The following is a 15,316-nucleotide window of genomic DNA, read 5'->3' on the forward strand; positions in this document are numbered from 1 at the left end:
AATAAAAGGGATAATCCAAGCAAGCAATGAATTTTTCTAGGGTATGGTATCACAGAATAAATTTCATCACTCATGGCTACTAAATATTATTTTGTAAGAATTAATTAACATTTCCTTTTAAGAGGTTCAAAGCTGTTTTTATTTTTTTTTCTTTCATGACTAAGATCACTGTAGGATTTGGAAAGTGTGACTATCCTAATATGGGTGGAAAACCAAGTAATCAGAAAATATTAGTGTTGGAAAGAACCTCGGAGGTCAACCAGCCCAAGCTCACATCTGACTAAATACCTCCTCTATAACAAATGGCTTTCCAGCCTTAATTTAGATCTAAAGGAGCAACCTTCTACACCCTGGGCTAACCATTTTTGAATATTTCTGGATGTTACAGGTTTTTTCCTAATTTGGGACCTTGCTGCAACTTCTACTCCTAGTTCTTCCTCCTTGGATTAAGAAACCAAGTCCAATCCTTCTTCAACATGCCTGCCCTTCAAATACATGAAGGTATCTTGTTTTCTACACGATAAGCATCCTCAGTTCTTTCATCCAATCTTCATATGGCATGAAAAAGGTCTTTCATCTTTCTGGTTGCTTCCTTGTAATTTTTGGACCTTTTCAGGTTATGAATCATCTTCTGAAAATATGATTCTGCAGAAATAAACACAGTCTTCCAAATATGGTTTGACTAATGTAGAATACAAAAGAATTATCATCTCCTTAAACCAGGACACTGTCTTTCTTAATTTTGCACAAGAGATCATTGGCTTTTTTTGGTTTGCCATAGAGTACTGTTATTCTTATTGGATTTTTAGTCCATTAAGGCACTCAGACCTTTTTCATGTAAACTCTTAGTTAGATACCTCCTTCAACTTGTACTTTAATAGTTCCTTTTATTTCCTGTAATGTAAGATTTTGATGCTATTAAATTTTATTTTAACATATTTTGCTGGGATCATTTGTGTCATCCAGTGCATTAGCTATCCCTCATAGCTTTGTGTCAAGGACAAAATTGGTACGAATTCTGTCAATATCTTTATTTATAGTATTTATATTGAAAAATGTAAAACGGTAGAAGTCCAGAAAAAGAAGCTGGACCATTTCATTAGACTCTTCCCTCTAAATTGACATGAACTCTTTGATAACTTTCTTTATGTGTTAAGTGATCTCGGAGTCCAGGATCCTTCTTTAATAGCCTACATCATTCTATATTGTCCACAAAAATTGCATGAAAATTTTGTCAAATATTTTGTTGAAATAAAAGTAAACTGTAGCATTAATCTTTTCAATCTGGTCATTTCGTTTTTCAAAAAGATAGGAGGTTAGCTTGGAGTGACCTCTCCTTGATGTTGAATTTCTATTATTTGTTGAATTTGTGGGATTTCTACTTATTCCTTCATTCTCTAGTTGTTCACTCACCAACTCTATAGAGTTCAATTTAGAATTTTGTGATGGATCAAAGTCTATAGAACCTAAAGTTTAGAGACCCCTCTATCTTCTCTTTTTTGAAGATTGGGAAAACACTTACATATCTCTATTCTTATAGCACGTTTCCTATTCTTCGTGAGTTTTCCAACATCGCTAACATGAGGTCAATAATTACTTCTGCCAGTTTTGTAAGCCTTTTTTACCACATTACATGTAATCAGTGCTTCTGTTGTCACTTATCATTATTTCATCCAGTCTTTTCCTTTATTTCCTAAATCACCTTTTCACGCTCTTTATTGCACTCATTGTTAGCTTCAATTCATTGTGAGCTTTAATGTTTCTTATTATTTTTAGAAGCTATCTCTACATTTTTATATTAATATTTAGTTATCTGTCCTTTACTTCAATCTTCTCTGCCACCTTAATAGTACTCAATACATTTTGTCTGTTTCGTAGGGCCATGCATGTCCTTTTTAAAATGCAAATTTATTGATGAGTTAATGGGCTCAAAAGTGTATGTCTACATTGTTGTCTTCAGAGAACTCCCTTTTCCTCTCCTCATTATAAATTATTTCTTTTGGGTCTCAGAAAGCCATAATGAATAAAGAGCAGACCTCAGAATCAGAAAATTAAGGTCTCCAGTCCCATCTCTGACATATACTGGCAAGTCATTTTAATCTCTTTGCTCTTAGACCAGCAGTGTTAAACACCTGGCTAGCAAAATTCCCAAATGCAGCCAGAACCATATTAAAATATAATTGAGTGGGAAAGTAAGGTGGCTCAGGGGTTTGAGAGTCAGAGCTAGAGAAAGAGGTCCCAGTTCCAAATCTCACTTTAGATACTTCCTAGCTATGTGGTCATAGGCAAAACTTAACCCCCATTTCCTAGCCCTTACCACTCTTCTGCCTTGGAACCAATGCACAAAATTAATTCTAAGACTGAAGGTAGGAGTTTTAAAAATGCAACTGGGATCTGTTTAACAAATTAAATAAAAATACCACACAAAAGATAATGTTAATTTTTGGTTTTCTAGGTGAACAACTCCAGGTATTTGTTTCTATTTGGGTGCGGAAACTGTTTCTATTTGAAAAAACTGCTTTAGACATCTTTTTAAGACATAGTTTCAATGAATGGGCAGACTTGTATTGATGATGAAATTTCCAATAAAATAACAAATCCAGTCTCTGTCCCTTACACTTTTGTTCTTGAGACCTTTCCACCCTTTGGGACATGACATATCTTTAGAATTTTAAGCCGTAGCATCATGATTAATCTTCCTATGAACACTTTGGGATCTTGGTTCCTCCATCACTTTTACCTAAGTTTCTTATCATTTCTACTTTAGCAACCAGCATGAAGTGCTTTGAAAACCTTAAAGGGTTATTTAAATGCTAGTTATTATCATTATCATCACTATTATTAGTTGATTAAATTAGAATATCTTTCTCTTGTTTGCTTATCAGCAATAAGGCACATGAAAAATTCACTAGCAAGTTGTTAGCAGAACTCATTCTGCTGATATGTAGATTTAGGTGTCCATCTGCACAACTTAAGAGATTAAACATTAGCTAAGAGCAAGATGCATTACACAGAGACTAAGTATTTCTAAATGTTCTATCTGATTTCTAAAACTTTGTTGGAATTTAATGATTCCTGTTCTTTTCTCCCTGCAAAAAACCTTGGAATACAGAAGGATGTTGTACTCTTATACCTTGGTAAATGTGGGAGAATCACCCCCTTTTCCTACATGAAAAATAAGATCACTGAATTGGCTGGCACACAAAATTCCCTAAAGGGTTGGCTGTATTTCACTTCTCTTTTAGAGGATCTTAGGAAAGGGGAAAAATTGCCCTCATTAAGATACTAGGTTGCATGACAGAAGGCAGCTAAATAAAAGTAAGAAGACTGGAGTTAAAATTCTTGCATTGCGACTAATTTGCCACTTGGACCAATTGTTTAAACTCTATCAGCCTATAGTTTGAGTTTCTTCTTCTGTAGAAAAGGGATAATAACACAAGACATTCATAACAATATGTAATAAATCCTTATTGTATAATCTTCTGAATATTGTTGTAGATTATAAGTTAATGCATAGCTCACATAAATACAGCAAAAAGAAGTTCCTATGTTATAATATGAAAGGATTACCTATTCGTAGTCTCTTAGGAAAATAAAAGTTCTCTTCTGATTATATTATTTCTAAGATCTATTAAAATGATAGGTCTATTATAATTATATTATTAAACAAAATATTTAAGTTATTTTATTGAATAGATAAAAGATACATGAAATAATATACATAATTTGTTTTATATCACCCTTATCATTATACTTTAATGCTTTGATTAATCTATCATAACTTTGACATGAATATTCCTTCAGTCATATAGAACATTTTTCAATCATATCTTGTTCTCTGGTCCATGATCTGCAATAGCCAACATCCTGGAGGCCTTTCCTTTAGCTCTCTTGTCATTACAGGACTACCAATGGAATATGAAACTCATTTTTTATCTCTTCCTATATCCAAGTTATAATTTTTTTTTTCTGATTTGGACTTGTGATTTCATTGCTCTAGAGAACTCTCAATGAGGTAATTCTTTCTACCAGTACAGATGAGCACTTGCTATTTTGGAATTATGGTCTTAAATAGTTGTCTAAGGTACCAAGAGCCTAAATAACTGTCCTATGGTCAAAGAATCAAGATATATCTGAGGTTCGACAAACCCAAGTCTTCTTTCCTCTGAGGCCAGTTATTTATCCACTACATTATGCTGCCTCATATATATACATAGCAAATATATGATATTATAAAATAGATTATGTCATATGATTCTATTTTGCATTTTTATAGATGAGTGGTGTCAAACTTGAATAGAAATAGGAGCCATCAAACCATATGAAAGTATCCCTGCATTTTTACTTAATTTTAAGTTATAATTTTATCTCTGTCTTATTTTTTAATGTTGTTAAATATTTCCCAGTTATATTTTAATCTGGTTCAGGAATACTAGGGAGTATTGTAGGCCTAATATGACTGAGATGTTAAAGATATAAATGATATTACATAAATTAAAATGTTAATACGGAAACCAGCAACCAAAAGTGATGTTCATGATTATAAAAGTTTTAATGACAGATGTCTTTTCACTGGGTTGTGGAAAATATAAATGGTGAATAGGAAACTAGAAATATTATGGTGCCTCAGACATTTTGAAATCTGAATATAAAATAAAAATGAAATTAAGAAACAAGAAAAGAAAAATAAGCTAAGAAGATGAAAATTGGGGGGCAGGTAAAAGTATTAGTTTAGATGTCCCTTTTCTTGCTACCCAATTCTACTCATGATTTCAGAAGATTTCTCTGTTTTGTCCTAACAGTATCAAATTGCCAGAGTTTGATAAATGTTTGGGGAATGCCAAACCTAAAGCAGCATAGTGTTTAATTGTGTTTTGCCTTTATGAACATCAGGGAAAGCACTTTGGATCTAAGTGTATGAAATGGGACCCAACATACCAGAAAGAAAAAGTAAAAACAAAGCTGGACACAATTTACAAAGAAATTGTATTTTATAAATGTATCTTACCCATTGTGGAGATGGCTATGAATGTAGGAACACTGGGACTGTTGTGGCTGAAGCTGGTTACACTACAATTGTAGACAGTGGCAGGCAGGAGGCTGGAGATCGTCACAACATGAGAAAAAACTGAAATTGGCTCCTAGAATTACAGAAAGGGAGGGGGGAGAGGAGGGAGGGAGGGAGAGAGAGAGAGAGAGAGAGAGAGAGAGAGAGAGAGAGAGAGAGAGAGCTGTCTCTTATACACATNCAAGTGATTCCTTGGGATTAAGTTTCTGCATATGACTAAGGAAAGGGGTTTCACTAGATGGTCTCACTAGATCTGTGGGGTATAATGAGAGAGAGAGAGAGAGAGAGAGAGAGAGAGAGAGAGAGAGAGAGAGAGAGAGAGAGAAACATACTTCATTTTCTTCTTTAAAAATCTCTTTCCAAAGCAGTGATACTGGAAGCTCTGAGCACCACCTCTTATCCATCTATCTCACTTAGCCTCAACCAAAGCTTATCAATCCATTTCTCTAACTCTGGCTTCTGGATGAAATAAGTAACTACATTCTAGAAACAGTAGATGATGAGGACATTCTCTATAATTAAGCAAAGATCTGTGGTCACCTGAGCCAAGGAAAGTCAAAGCCATCAGAAATACTTTCAGGGCCACTCTTTTTTCTCCATAACATTTCTCTGAAAGGATGGTGCTAAGGAATATTAATGGTGTTAAGGAGATGATCCATCGCATCTATCCTGGCTGGCTGTCATGTCTGGAACTTGCTCCCTCCTAAACTGTACCTCTTGGTGCTTCCCTGGTTTCTTTCAAGTCTCAGTTAAAAACTCATCTTTACAAAGAAGCCTTTCCTAATCTCATTGATGCTAATACCTTCTATTTGTTGAGTACTTTCCATTTATAAATGCATGTATATACGTACATACATATGCATATATACATGTGTGTGTATATATATATATATATAGCTTGTTTTCTCTGTTGTTTTCATGCTATCTGTCCTTGACTATGACTTCCTTGAGAGAAGGGACTTTCTTTTACCTTTCTTTCTGTCTCTAGGACTTAAGCATAGTGCTAAGCACATAGTAGTCACTTAATAAATGCTTGTTGACTATTTGGTGAGCAGACTTGAATAAGAATTGTTTGGTAAGAAATAAGATTTGGATAATCAGTATATAGCAAAAAATATACATAGCATACTATGCTCAAAAGGCTATAAAAGAATGCCTGCCCTTTGATCCAGCCATACCACTGTTTGTACCCCAAAGAGATCATAGATAAACAGACTTGCATGAAAATATTTATAGCCGCACTTTTTGTGGTGGCAAAAAAACTGGAAAATGAGGGTATGCCCTTCAATTGGGGAATGGCTGAACAATTTGTGGTATATGCTGGTGATGGAATGCTATTGCGCTCAAAGGAATAATAAACTGGAGGAATTCCAAGTGAACTGGAAGGACCTCCAGGAATTGATGCAGAGCGAAAGGAGCAGAGCCAGAAGAACATTGTACACAGAGACCAATACACTGTGGTAAAATTGAATGTAATGGACTTCTGTACTAGCAGCAATGACCCAGGACAATTCTGAGGGACTTATGGTCAAGAATGCTAGCCATATTCAGAGGAAGAACTGCAGGGGAGGAAACACAGAAGAAAAGCAACTACTTGAACACATGGGTTGATACGGACATGATTGGGGATGTAGCCTGGAAACTACCACACCAATTCAACTAACAACAATTTGGAAATAGGTCTTGATCAATGACACATGTTAAAACCAGTAGAAATGCATATTGGCCATGGGAGGGGGGGAGGCCAGGGGGAGAAGGGGAAAGTAAGAGCATAAATCATGTAACCATGTTAATTTCTCTAAAAAATAAATAATAATAAATGTTAAAAAAATAAATATACATAGCAGATTTGTAGTAAATAAAGGAAAAGGAACAAAATAAACTCCCTAAATGTCTACTAAATTCTGTCTATTTCACAATACGCTCCTGTTGCCTTCCTCAATACAAAGAACTTATCTTTCAAATAATATATATATTTATATATATATATGTATATACATATATGCATAAGATCATGCTGGGCATTAAACAAAGTTCCTCACCATCCTGCTTTTCCTTCCTCTGCCCTGTGGAAAAACAGGTAGTAAAATGAAAAGATAGGCTCCATGCCTTAAAAATTTGTGTTAAAAGTGCTGGATTATCCATGGTCCTGGTCTCTACTAATATCTGAATATTACTGAATAAATTCTGCCTCTGGCCAACCCTTTAACCTCTGTGTTACATGCTGGTCCACATCTCACTCCTTTTTCTTCACCTAAAACATTTCAATAGGACTTTGAAAAATAATTTACACTAATAGTAGTAACCATTCTATCCCTAGAACCCACTAGTGAAGCTAAACAATACCTCTAGGTAACATTGGTGAGACTCGAATAGAGACTAAGAAGAGAAGTTTTTTAAAAAGGAAGAGTAGGAAAAAGAAGGAAAAAATAGAGAAAATGAAAAAGAAGAGGTCTATTTGATTGAGAGGGATTTCTGATAGCATCTCAAGGAAAATTGCCTAAATTTAATACTCATTGAAATAACTCATAGAATTTGTTTAAGCTTGACTAATTTCCTTCAGTTCTCTAGAGCAATTTTAAAAAATGGGGGCCACCAATCCATACAGTGACTCCTTGTGGGCCATACCGACTTAGTTTTAAGGTATAATGTTTTCCATGTTTTGTTTATTGTTAAATGTTTTACACAATTACATTTTAATTTGTTTTAGGCTGCATTTAGCAGTGCTGCATTCAGCAGTACTGTGGCACAGGAATGGGTTTGACACCTCTACTCTAGGGCTCATTTGAATTTCTCTTTGCATGAGAGATTCTCTTTACAATGGAGGCATAGTTTTTATTTTAGAAGTCCTTGTCCTAACTATTGGCCTGAAAGTGATGACACCAAAGACTAATGAAAGGGAGAATCAAGGATCTTCCTTGTTCAACTTTGTTATCAGGCTAGTTGGCAAAGTCCCAGAAATGACATTTTACATGAAAGCATGAAAATTAACATGTTGAGTCAGGCCATAATCTACTTAGCTCTAGGGAGTCTGTGTTTGGCAATGGCCCTGAGATCATTCTGTGATTGTATTTTTCTCACAGCAACTTCAAGGAAATATATCTTGAAACATTTGGATCTATGTGGTCCTTTTTAGGATCTTTAATTCTGTGGTAATTTTTCTGAATACTCCAAGAAGGAACTATTGCCTAAAAATTCATCTACACTTTAAAAAAAGTTACTCACAATTTTAATAGATTCATTGGTTTATTAATTGGTTTAGTAGTAAATCTTTTTGCTTGTCCCAAATTTGTCACCTTTAATCTTTAAGAAGAATCCCCTGTTTATAGTATACTGGGGATTTGGCAAATAGATTGATAAAAATCCTTCTATTCCTACCATTCCTGTTTTCAAAGTTCAGTCTTATCCTTCTCAGCCTCCTCTTTCTAGACTGAGGCATTTAAACATTTTAGTTTGTCTTCATTATACAATATCCTTATACAAATATACTTTTTACTCTTCCAAACCCAACTTCCCCCACCCTACAAAACCAAGGAGAGCTCATGAGCTAAGAATAAAAAGTATATCAGCTTCTAGAACTAGCTTTTAATTCTCATATTTTAAAAAATTTTTCATATTATATAGACCAAAAGACCAATCACTGCAAGTGATTTTGAATTCTAGTGGATTAAAAATATATAGAGAAGGTTCTTCCTCATCAGGTAACATGTCTGAGGTGAAACTTAGAGAAGACAGTGAAATATACAGTACCTGGAGTTTTATTTCCTCGTTAGAGCCAGCTTGATGACAGAAGACTTTGTAGAAGTCAACAACTCCCTCTTCTACCCAGAGCAGAGTCACTGAAGTCTGAGTCTTATTCACTGCAAAAAGGGACTTTGGAGGAGCTGGTTCTGCAGGCAAAAAAGAGGAAAAACTTTGACTCTCCTCTCCCTTAACCAATTGTTTCATTTTGTCTTGGACCATGAAGAGGAAGAGATAAACAAAAGGAGTCTAAGGAGAAGTCCTCCATAAAACTCTTCCATTACCTTTTCAGATAATTTATATCTAAAAAGCCAAGAGTGATACATTCTGTCTTTTTCTTTCTTATGTTATATATTTCTCTTTTTAGAAAACTTCCTGTTTCAAGTTGAGCTTAGTTGTAGGCATTATCTATTAATAGACTGTGTGCTAACATGTGAAACAAGCACAGGGAATTAGCACTTCCTTGCATTAAAAGAACTAGTCTGCAGCAGAAATTCAAAGTTCCTACTTGAAAGTTCAGAGTATAATGACAAAGAAGCAAGTAATGTGAGCATATGCTATCTAGTAACACTTGTCACCCAGCTGAATCAGTTCAGCTTTGTTCTCAAGAAATGACATCCTCCTTAACTTAGGGAAGTATACTTTTCCATTAATTTTAGTTGTTAAGATGGATAAACTAATTTAGTGAATTTAGTTAAAACTCGGGGGAAAATTTAATGGGAATGCACCTTTTCACAGGAAATTATGGGAGTGGTTCTGACCATTAAAATTATAGATCAATGGTTCTTAATCTTATTTGTGTCATGGGCCTTTTTGATAGTGTGGTTAAACTTGTGGACCTTTCCTCAGAATAATGTTTTTACAAGTATATGATATATAGGAAAGGCAAAGAAAACAAATTATATTGAATTATAGCTATCTCTGACTTTATCTATCTATCTACCCATCTGTCTCTCTATATCCATTCATCCATCTATCTATCTAAAACCAGGTTGTCTGTCCCTGCTCCTCAGTGGATGGGTCTTTTACTGGTCCAATAACCAAAGCAGGAATTAATAAGTCCACACATTATTAATATTATGAACTGTGCATTTCTTATGTTCTGCTGACTCCTGTTGGACAAAGTAATTAAGGAAATCTCTCAAATGGCAGTGTAGAAACAGATGACATACCTATGTGATTTTGAGTCACAGTGTCCACAACAGGGTGTTGATTATGACATTTACATCTACGTACATTAACTGAGAGGGCTTATGAAAAAGTGTTTTCAAACATAACAGAAAATTATCCCAAGTCTCAGATGAAGCAAAAGTATCTCACTATAAGAAAAAGTCTGCCTTTGTTTAGAGCTGTTTAACAAAGGGATGGATGTCCTGCGGTAGAGTAATTTCTCTTGTTACTATAAGGGTTGAAACAAACATTGAATGATTATTTGTTAGAGACTAGAAAATCTTGCTTGTAACTAGGATGAAAGAATAGATTAGATGGCCTTAAATGTTCCTTCCAGTTCTAAGATAAAACTATACTAGTAGTTAAAGAAGCAGGATCTTGTGGTATTATTTAGTCATTTCTGACTTTTCATTACCCCATTTGGGGTTTTCTTGGAAGAGATACTGGATACTTTGCCATTTCCCTTTCCAACTCATTTTACAGATAAGGAACTAAGGCAAACAGGGTCTTTGTGACTTAAGTGACTTGCCCAGGGTAACACAATTAATAAGTGTCTGACGCCAGATTTGAATTTAGGGAGAGAAGTCTTTCTGACTCCAGACCTGGCACTCTATCCATGGTACTGCTTAGAGCAGGAACTAGGGAGGAAAAATGAATACTTAGAATGAGGATTTGTCCAAAAGCGGGAAATTTGCCATAGAGCAGGAAACTGTAAAGGGTCACTGACTGCATTTTGTGTTTTTAGGAAGAATGGAAAGAATGAAATTTAGTGTTAGATGGAGCTCTGGAGAGACACAGTAAGTGAAAAACAGGATGGTAAGAACAGGAGCAACTGCACTGTCAGTCTGGGGAGCTGTTCTACTCTAGTTATAACTTGTTCCATCTATGCTTCTAGTTCTTTCTCACCAATGAATAAATAAACAAATGAAAAATTACTCACTAAATATGTATTATATTTGCCAAAGATTGTAGGGTGAGACAGTCCCTTTCCTCAAGGACTTTATATTCTAATAGAAGAGAAAACACCCACAGGAAGGTTCCATTGCAGGGAAGATATAAAACCTAATAGTACAGAAGACAGAGTAGCAAGATGGGATGAGATTCTTTGAGTGAGAGGGGCGAGAGAGCAGAGGCTGTGGCTGGCAGGGCCTATGTTCTGGCCAAACAGAGTATTAGCAGGAGTGGTAGTGGTGGACTGGAGGTGGTGGCAGTGGTAGAGACCAATCCCTAGCTGAGTGAAGCCGTGCCTTCACTGCATACAGTGACTGATCTTCAGGGGCTTCCTTACATAGTATTCTTCCCAAGGAGAAAGATGAGTGCAGTAACCTCTCCATCATGAATGTTGGTGCTATTTATTTATTCATTCATTCACGGTAAGACTAGTGTCATGAGGTTACTGCCTTCCCCAAGGAATGGTTATTGATAGCCAATCTCAACTGAGGGCATCTCTCTTGGTGCCTACTCCAGGTTCAATCTGTGGTGTGTTAACTAGGTACAAAAACTCCTAATTATGGCTCTGATCAATGAAGAGTTAAATAATAAGGTGCCTTAGTTATTGCTACTATTAGAAGTTTCACTTTTTTCTACAGCAAGTGTATTAATAGTGACAACTTTGCTATTTGGTGGATACTTATACATCCTTTAGGTATTAAGAAATAGTTTGATCAGGTGTCTGAATGTCACTTCAAAGATTTGCAGTTATGTGTGTATCATTCCATGCAATATCACATATGAATATATTGCTCTATCTCACACCCATTCTGCTTTACTAAATAAAACTTTTGTGAAATTTTAATTTTAACTTTCATGAAATTTAACTAACATTTTATGATTTGTAAAACAATAGAAATATGAATGTTGGTCCAAATATAGACTATACTTTCAAAGATAGATCTGACGTATAAAATTTGAGTATAGACTACAATCAAAAATACTTTTCAACTTATTCCTTTAAATATATTGTTCATTCTAAAAGAGATTTTAAATCTTTTCAGATCCTCATTAATACTAGTACCACCCCTCTGATGATAATTCCCAATTTATCCTGTTTATTGATTACATATAGTTGTCTGCATGTTGTCTACCTCATTAGATTATGAGTTCCTTGAGAGTAGGGACTATTTTTCATCCTAAGGATGAAACTTTCTTTGACTCTCCAGTGCTTAGCACAGTGACTAGTATATAGTAGACACTTAATAAATGCTTATTGACTAATGATCTATATTAGTGGATGGTCTATATTTGGATGCATATAGCAATAGATATTTACATTTATATATTGATTATGGTTATAAAACACTTTATATACTTTAGAATTTTGTTATTACAGCAAAATGTTGTCTTACATGGCAGGTAGTGTAAATATGCTCATTTTCCAAATGTTGGTAAAGCCTTAGACTGGGTTAGTGATTTGTCCAATGTCACCACAGCTGTAAGTGGTGAAATCAAACCTTGAATAATGCTTTTTTTTTTTTTACTGAAAGTTGAATACTCTTTCCAAATAACATGTGCACATGCAAACACATACACACACACACACACACACACACACACACACACACACGAGTAGTCTCACCCAGCTTTACAAGGTGAGGCAGAGAGGTGTTGCTTCCCCTTTCAGTGCAGGCAGTTACTGAAAGATTGTAGATATCACCTGGAGGTAGGTTTAGTACTGCAGTCATTACGTTTCGTGTTACCTGCAAAAATAATTAAAATCAAGTGTGAAATTTCAAAAAAATACCCTGCTAAGTACATTTCCCAAAAGTCTTAGTGCAATTTTAAGCTTTAATAACTTTAGAAATGTAAATGTTTTAAACTTAGGGAAAAAGTTAGGAAGGCTAATTATTTAAAATTTTAAAATATTGGTATGTTTCTAATTAAAATTCAACGTAATTACTGTCTTGTGCTATATATTGCTCTAGTTAATTTTCAACCAAAAACTTTCACTGGCTGCTGCAAGGACTGAATAGATTGCATTCAGAATCTTACCCTTGAGATCATCCAAAGGAGAAATTTTTGTGCATATATGACAGTTTTGATATGATCCTACAAGAAAAACTCTAATGGACACAGATCAGGTGCCTGGGCTGTCCAGGAAAAAGGACCTTTTCTAATGATGCACTATTGTTCTGATTATATAGATGAGGCAACTGAGTCTCAGAGATTAAGCGATACACTGAGGCATAGCAAATGGAGAGGTTGGAATAACCAAAAGGATTATAAAATTTAAAGCAAAAAAAAGTCCTCTTCTCACTTCATAACACATTGGTACTATCTACTGCTGGGATCTATAACTCTTTATGACAATGATATGAATTCCACACACAGAGGAAGTTCAGGGATAGACAAAGAGGTGCATGACATATCAAGTGGTATGCTCAAACCAGCCTGTACAGGCAATTGTTAAACTTTAATGTGGGCATTTATGCCTCAGAAATTAGTAAACACTAAAAATCAGGTTGGGATTTATTGTTTTGTTGATTTTTAGACTTAAGAAAATGATAGAGAAAATTTTACAAATGCAGATTAAATTTAAAAGTGGTGTCATGGGTATAGTTTCCCCTGCAATGAACCAAGTGTGAAACATTTACCAGCACAACCTTGCTTATACCAGAGTGTTATCATGGAGCTCTTTGCCACATATTCCAGTTGCTACTGATAAGTATATCAGGCAAATCCCATAATCCCCCTGGATCTGTTTCCTCATTTTTAAAATGAGAGGGTTGGATTCTGGGGCCCTTCAGAGCTCTAGTTTTATGATCCAATAATCCTAAATAAATTGTTTAGTCTGGTTATTATTCACTGGAGTCAGGCATTCAAACTCCAAGCATCTCTTGTTCTGATGCCATTCCCAATACTTCCTTTCCTTCTCCCTAACCTCTCCAAGGATATCAGGGAGTTAGAACCCAGCATTCATGGATATACATGCTAGGCTGTGCATTAATGAGGACAGAGAGTGAGAAAAGCCAGTGTCATAATGTCCAAGGTTACTATGCCTCTGTGTTCCTGTTGGTTCAGAGGAAAAGGAAAATAAGTATTAAGTCAATAGGTAGAGTTAGTAAGATGACAGAAAAGAAAAGAAAGAAAAGCATATCAATAAAATACCAAAAATATGTAGAAGAAAAGAAAGCAGAAGGGGGCATAGACAAGCAAAGCAGTGTTGGTACTGCTGTTATATTTAATATATACTTAGAAAAATCAAGCTATGTGTAATAAAAGATTAACAGTTTTATTCTAGTCCAACTCTCAATAATATGGAATTAGGTCTTGATCAGTAATACATGTAAAAAAACCCAGTGGAATTGTGCATCGGCTAAGGGGGTTTGGGGATTTGGGGAGAGGGAAAGAACATGAAATATGTAACTATGGGAAAATATTCAAAATAAAAATAAAAATATAACTAAATTTTTTAAAAAAAGATTCACAGTTTTACATATCAATCCTCCTTTCTTGTTCTCTATATCCAGAAATATTCGTAGTTAACAAGTATGTAACGAGAAAAGGAAATATGGAATACAAACAAAAATCAATCCCAAAGCTAACATTCAATGTAGATCACCATTCAGAATTTGAAATACATGGTATTGTGGATTTGTTTTTAAGTATTTGCATAAATAAATGTGCTATCACTTATCTCTTAGGATTATATGGACACATACACTCTTTTTTATTTTTTTCTTTCCTTCAGCAACAACCATCCAATGCATCATTCTGGAATGGGAGAGGTTAGTTGTGTCATCCCCATACATCCAACTTATATACAGCAAATTGTTAAAATATTCAACAGAAGTGATTTCTGGAGCCACAGGGGCTAAAAAAGAGAGAGAGAGATACATCTCAATATAATAAAGTAAAAGGTTATCAACATCATAATCGTTATAAAGTATGTTTAATTTAGGGAATATAACGTGCCATGGTCCTTCCCCCTGCAATGGTCCTGTGAACCTGGGGATTCTACTCAAGAATTGGATAGGTAAGGAGAACTGCATAGACATTTGATTTCTTGGACACTACTTGGATTCTGATTAATTCAGTTGATGTATTTCTAGGTCTGATATTCTAAGAATGAAACAAATAATAAATTAACCACATCTGACAACTTATACAAGTCTGCACCAATACATGTTCTCCTCCCCAAATCCAAAACAAAAAGAAAGGAGGGAGGTGTATCTCTTCATTTTTATGTCAGGGCATTGAAGCCCCCTATAGCATTCCAAAATACTATGTAACCCCCATGAAGCTTGTATATACAGGTATATATATATACCTGTATATACAAGCTTATATATATATATATATATACCTGTATATACAAGCTTATATATATATATATATATA

At 34.9% G+C, this 15,316-nt stretch overlaps 1 protein-coding gene across 1 annotated transcript in view; it reads right to left on the reverse strand.

The window, feature by feature from the left end:
* Positions 1-15,316, reverse strand: part of PTPRO (protein tyrosine phosphatase receptor type O) — a 146,194-nt gene that overhangs the window by 69,518 nt on the left and 61,360 nt on the right. Inside the window, exons 11-14 of the mRNA XM_044679074.1 lie at positions 14,638-14,789; positions 12,555-12,675; positions 8,819-8,958; positions 5,009-5,141 (exon numbers count right to left, since the gene is read on the reverse strand). Of these exons, the coding sequence (XP_044535009.1) occupies positions 5,009-5,141; positions 8,819-8,958; positions 12,555-12,675; positions 14,638-14,789 (546 nt within the window). The remainder of the gene's footprint in view (positions 1-5,008; positions 5,142-8,818; positions 8,959-12,554; positions 12,676-14,637; positions 14,790-15,316) is intronic.

This window comes from Gracilinanus agilis, chromosome 5, assembly GCF_016433145.1.
Source record: "Gracilinanus agilis isolate LMUSP501 chromosome 5, AgileGrace, whole genome shotgun sequence".
In the NCBI taxonomy this organism is placed as follows: domain Eukaryota; kingdom Metazoa; phylum Chordata; class Mammalia; order Didelphimorphia; family Didelphidae; genus Gracilinanus; species Gracilinanus agilis.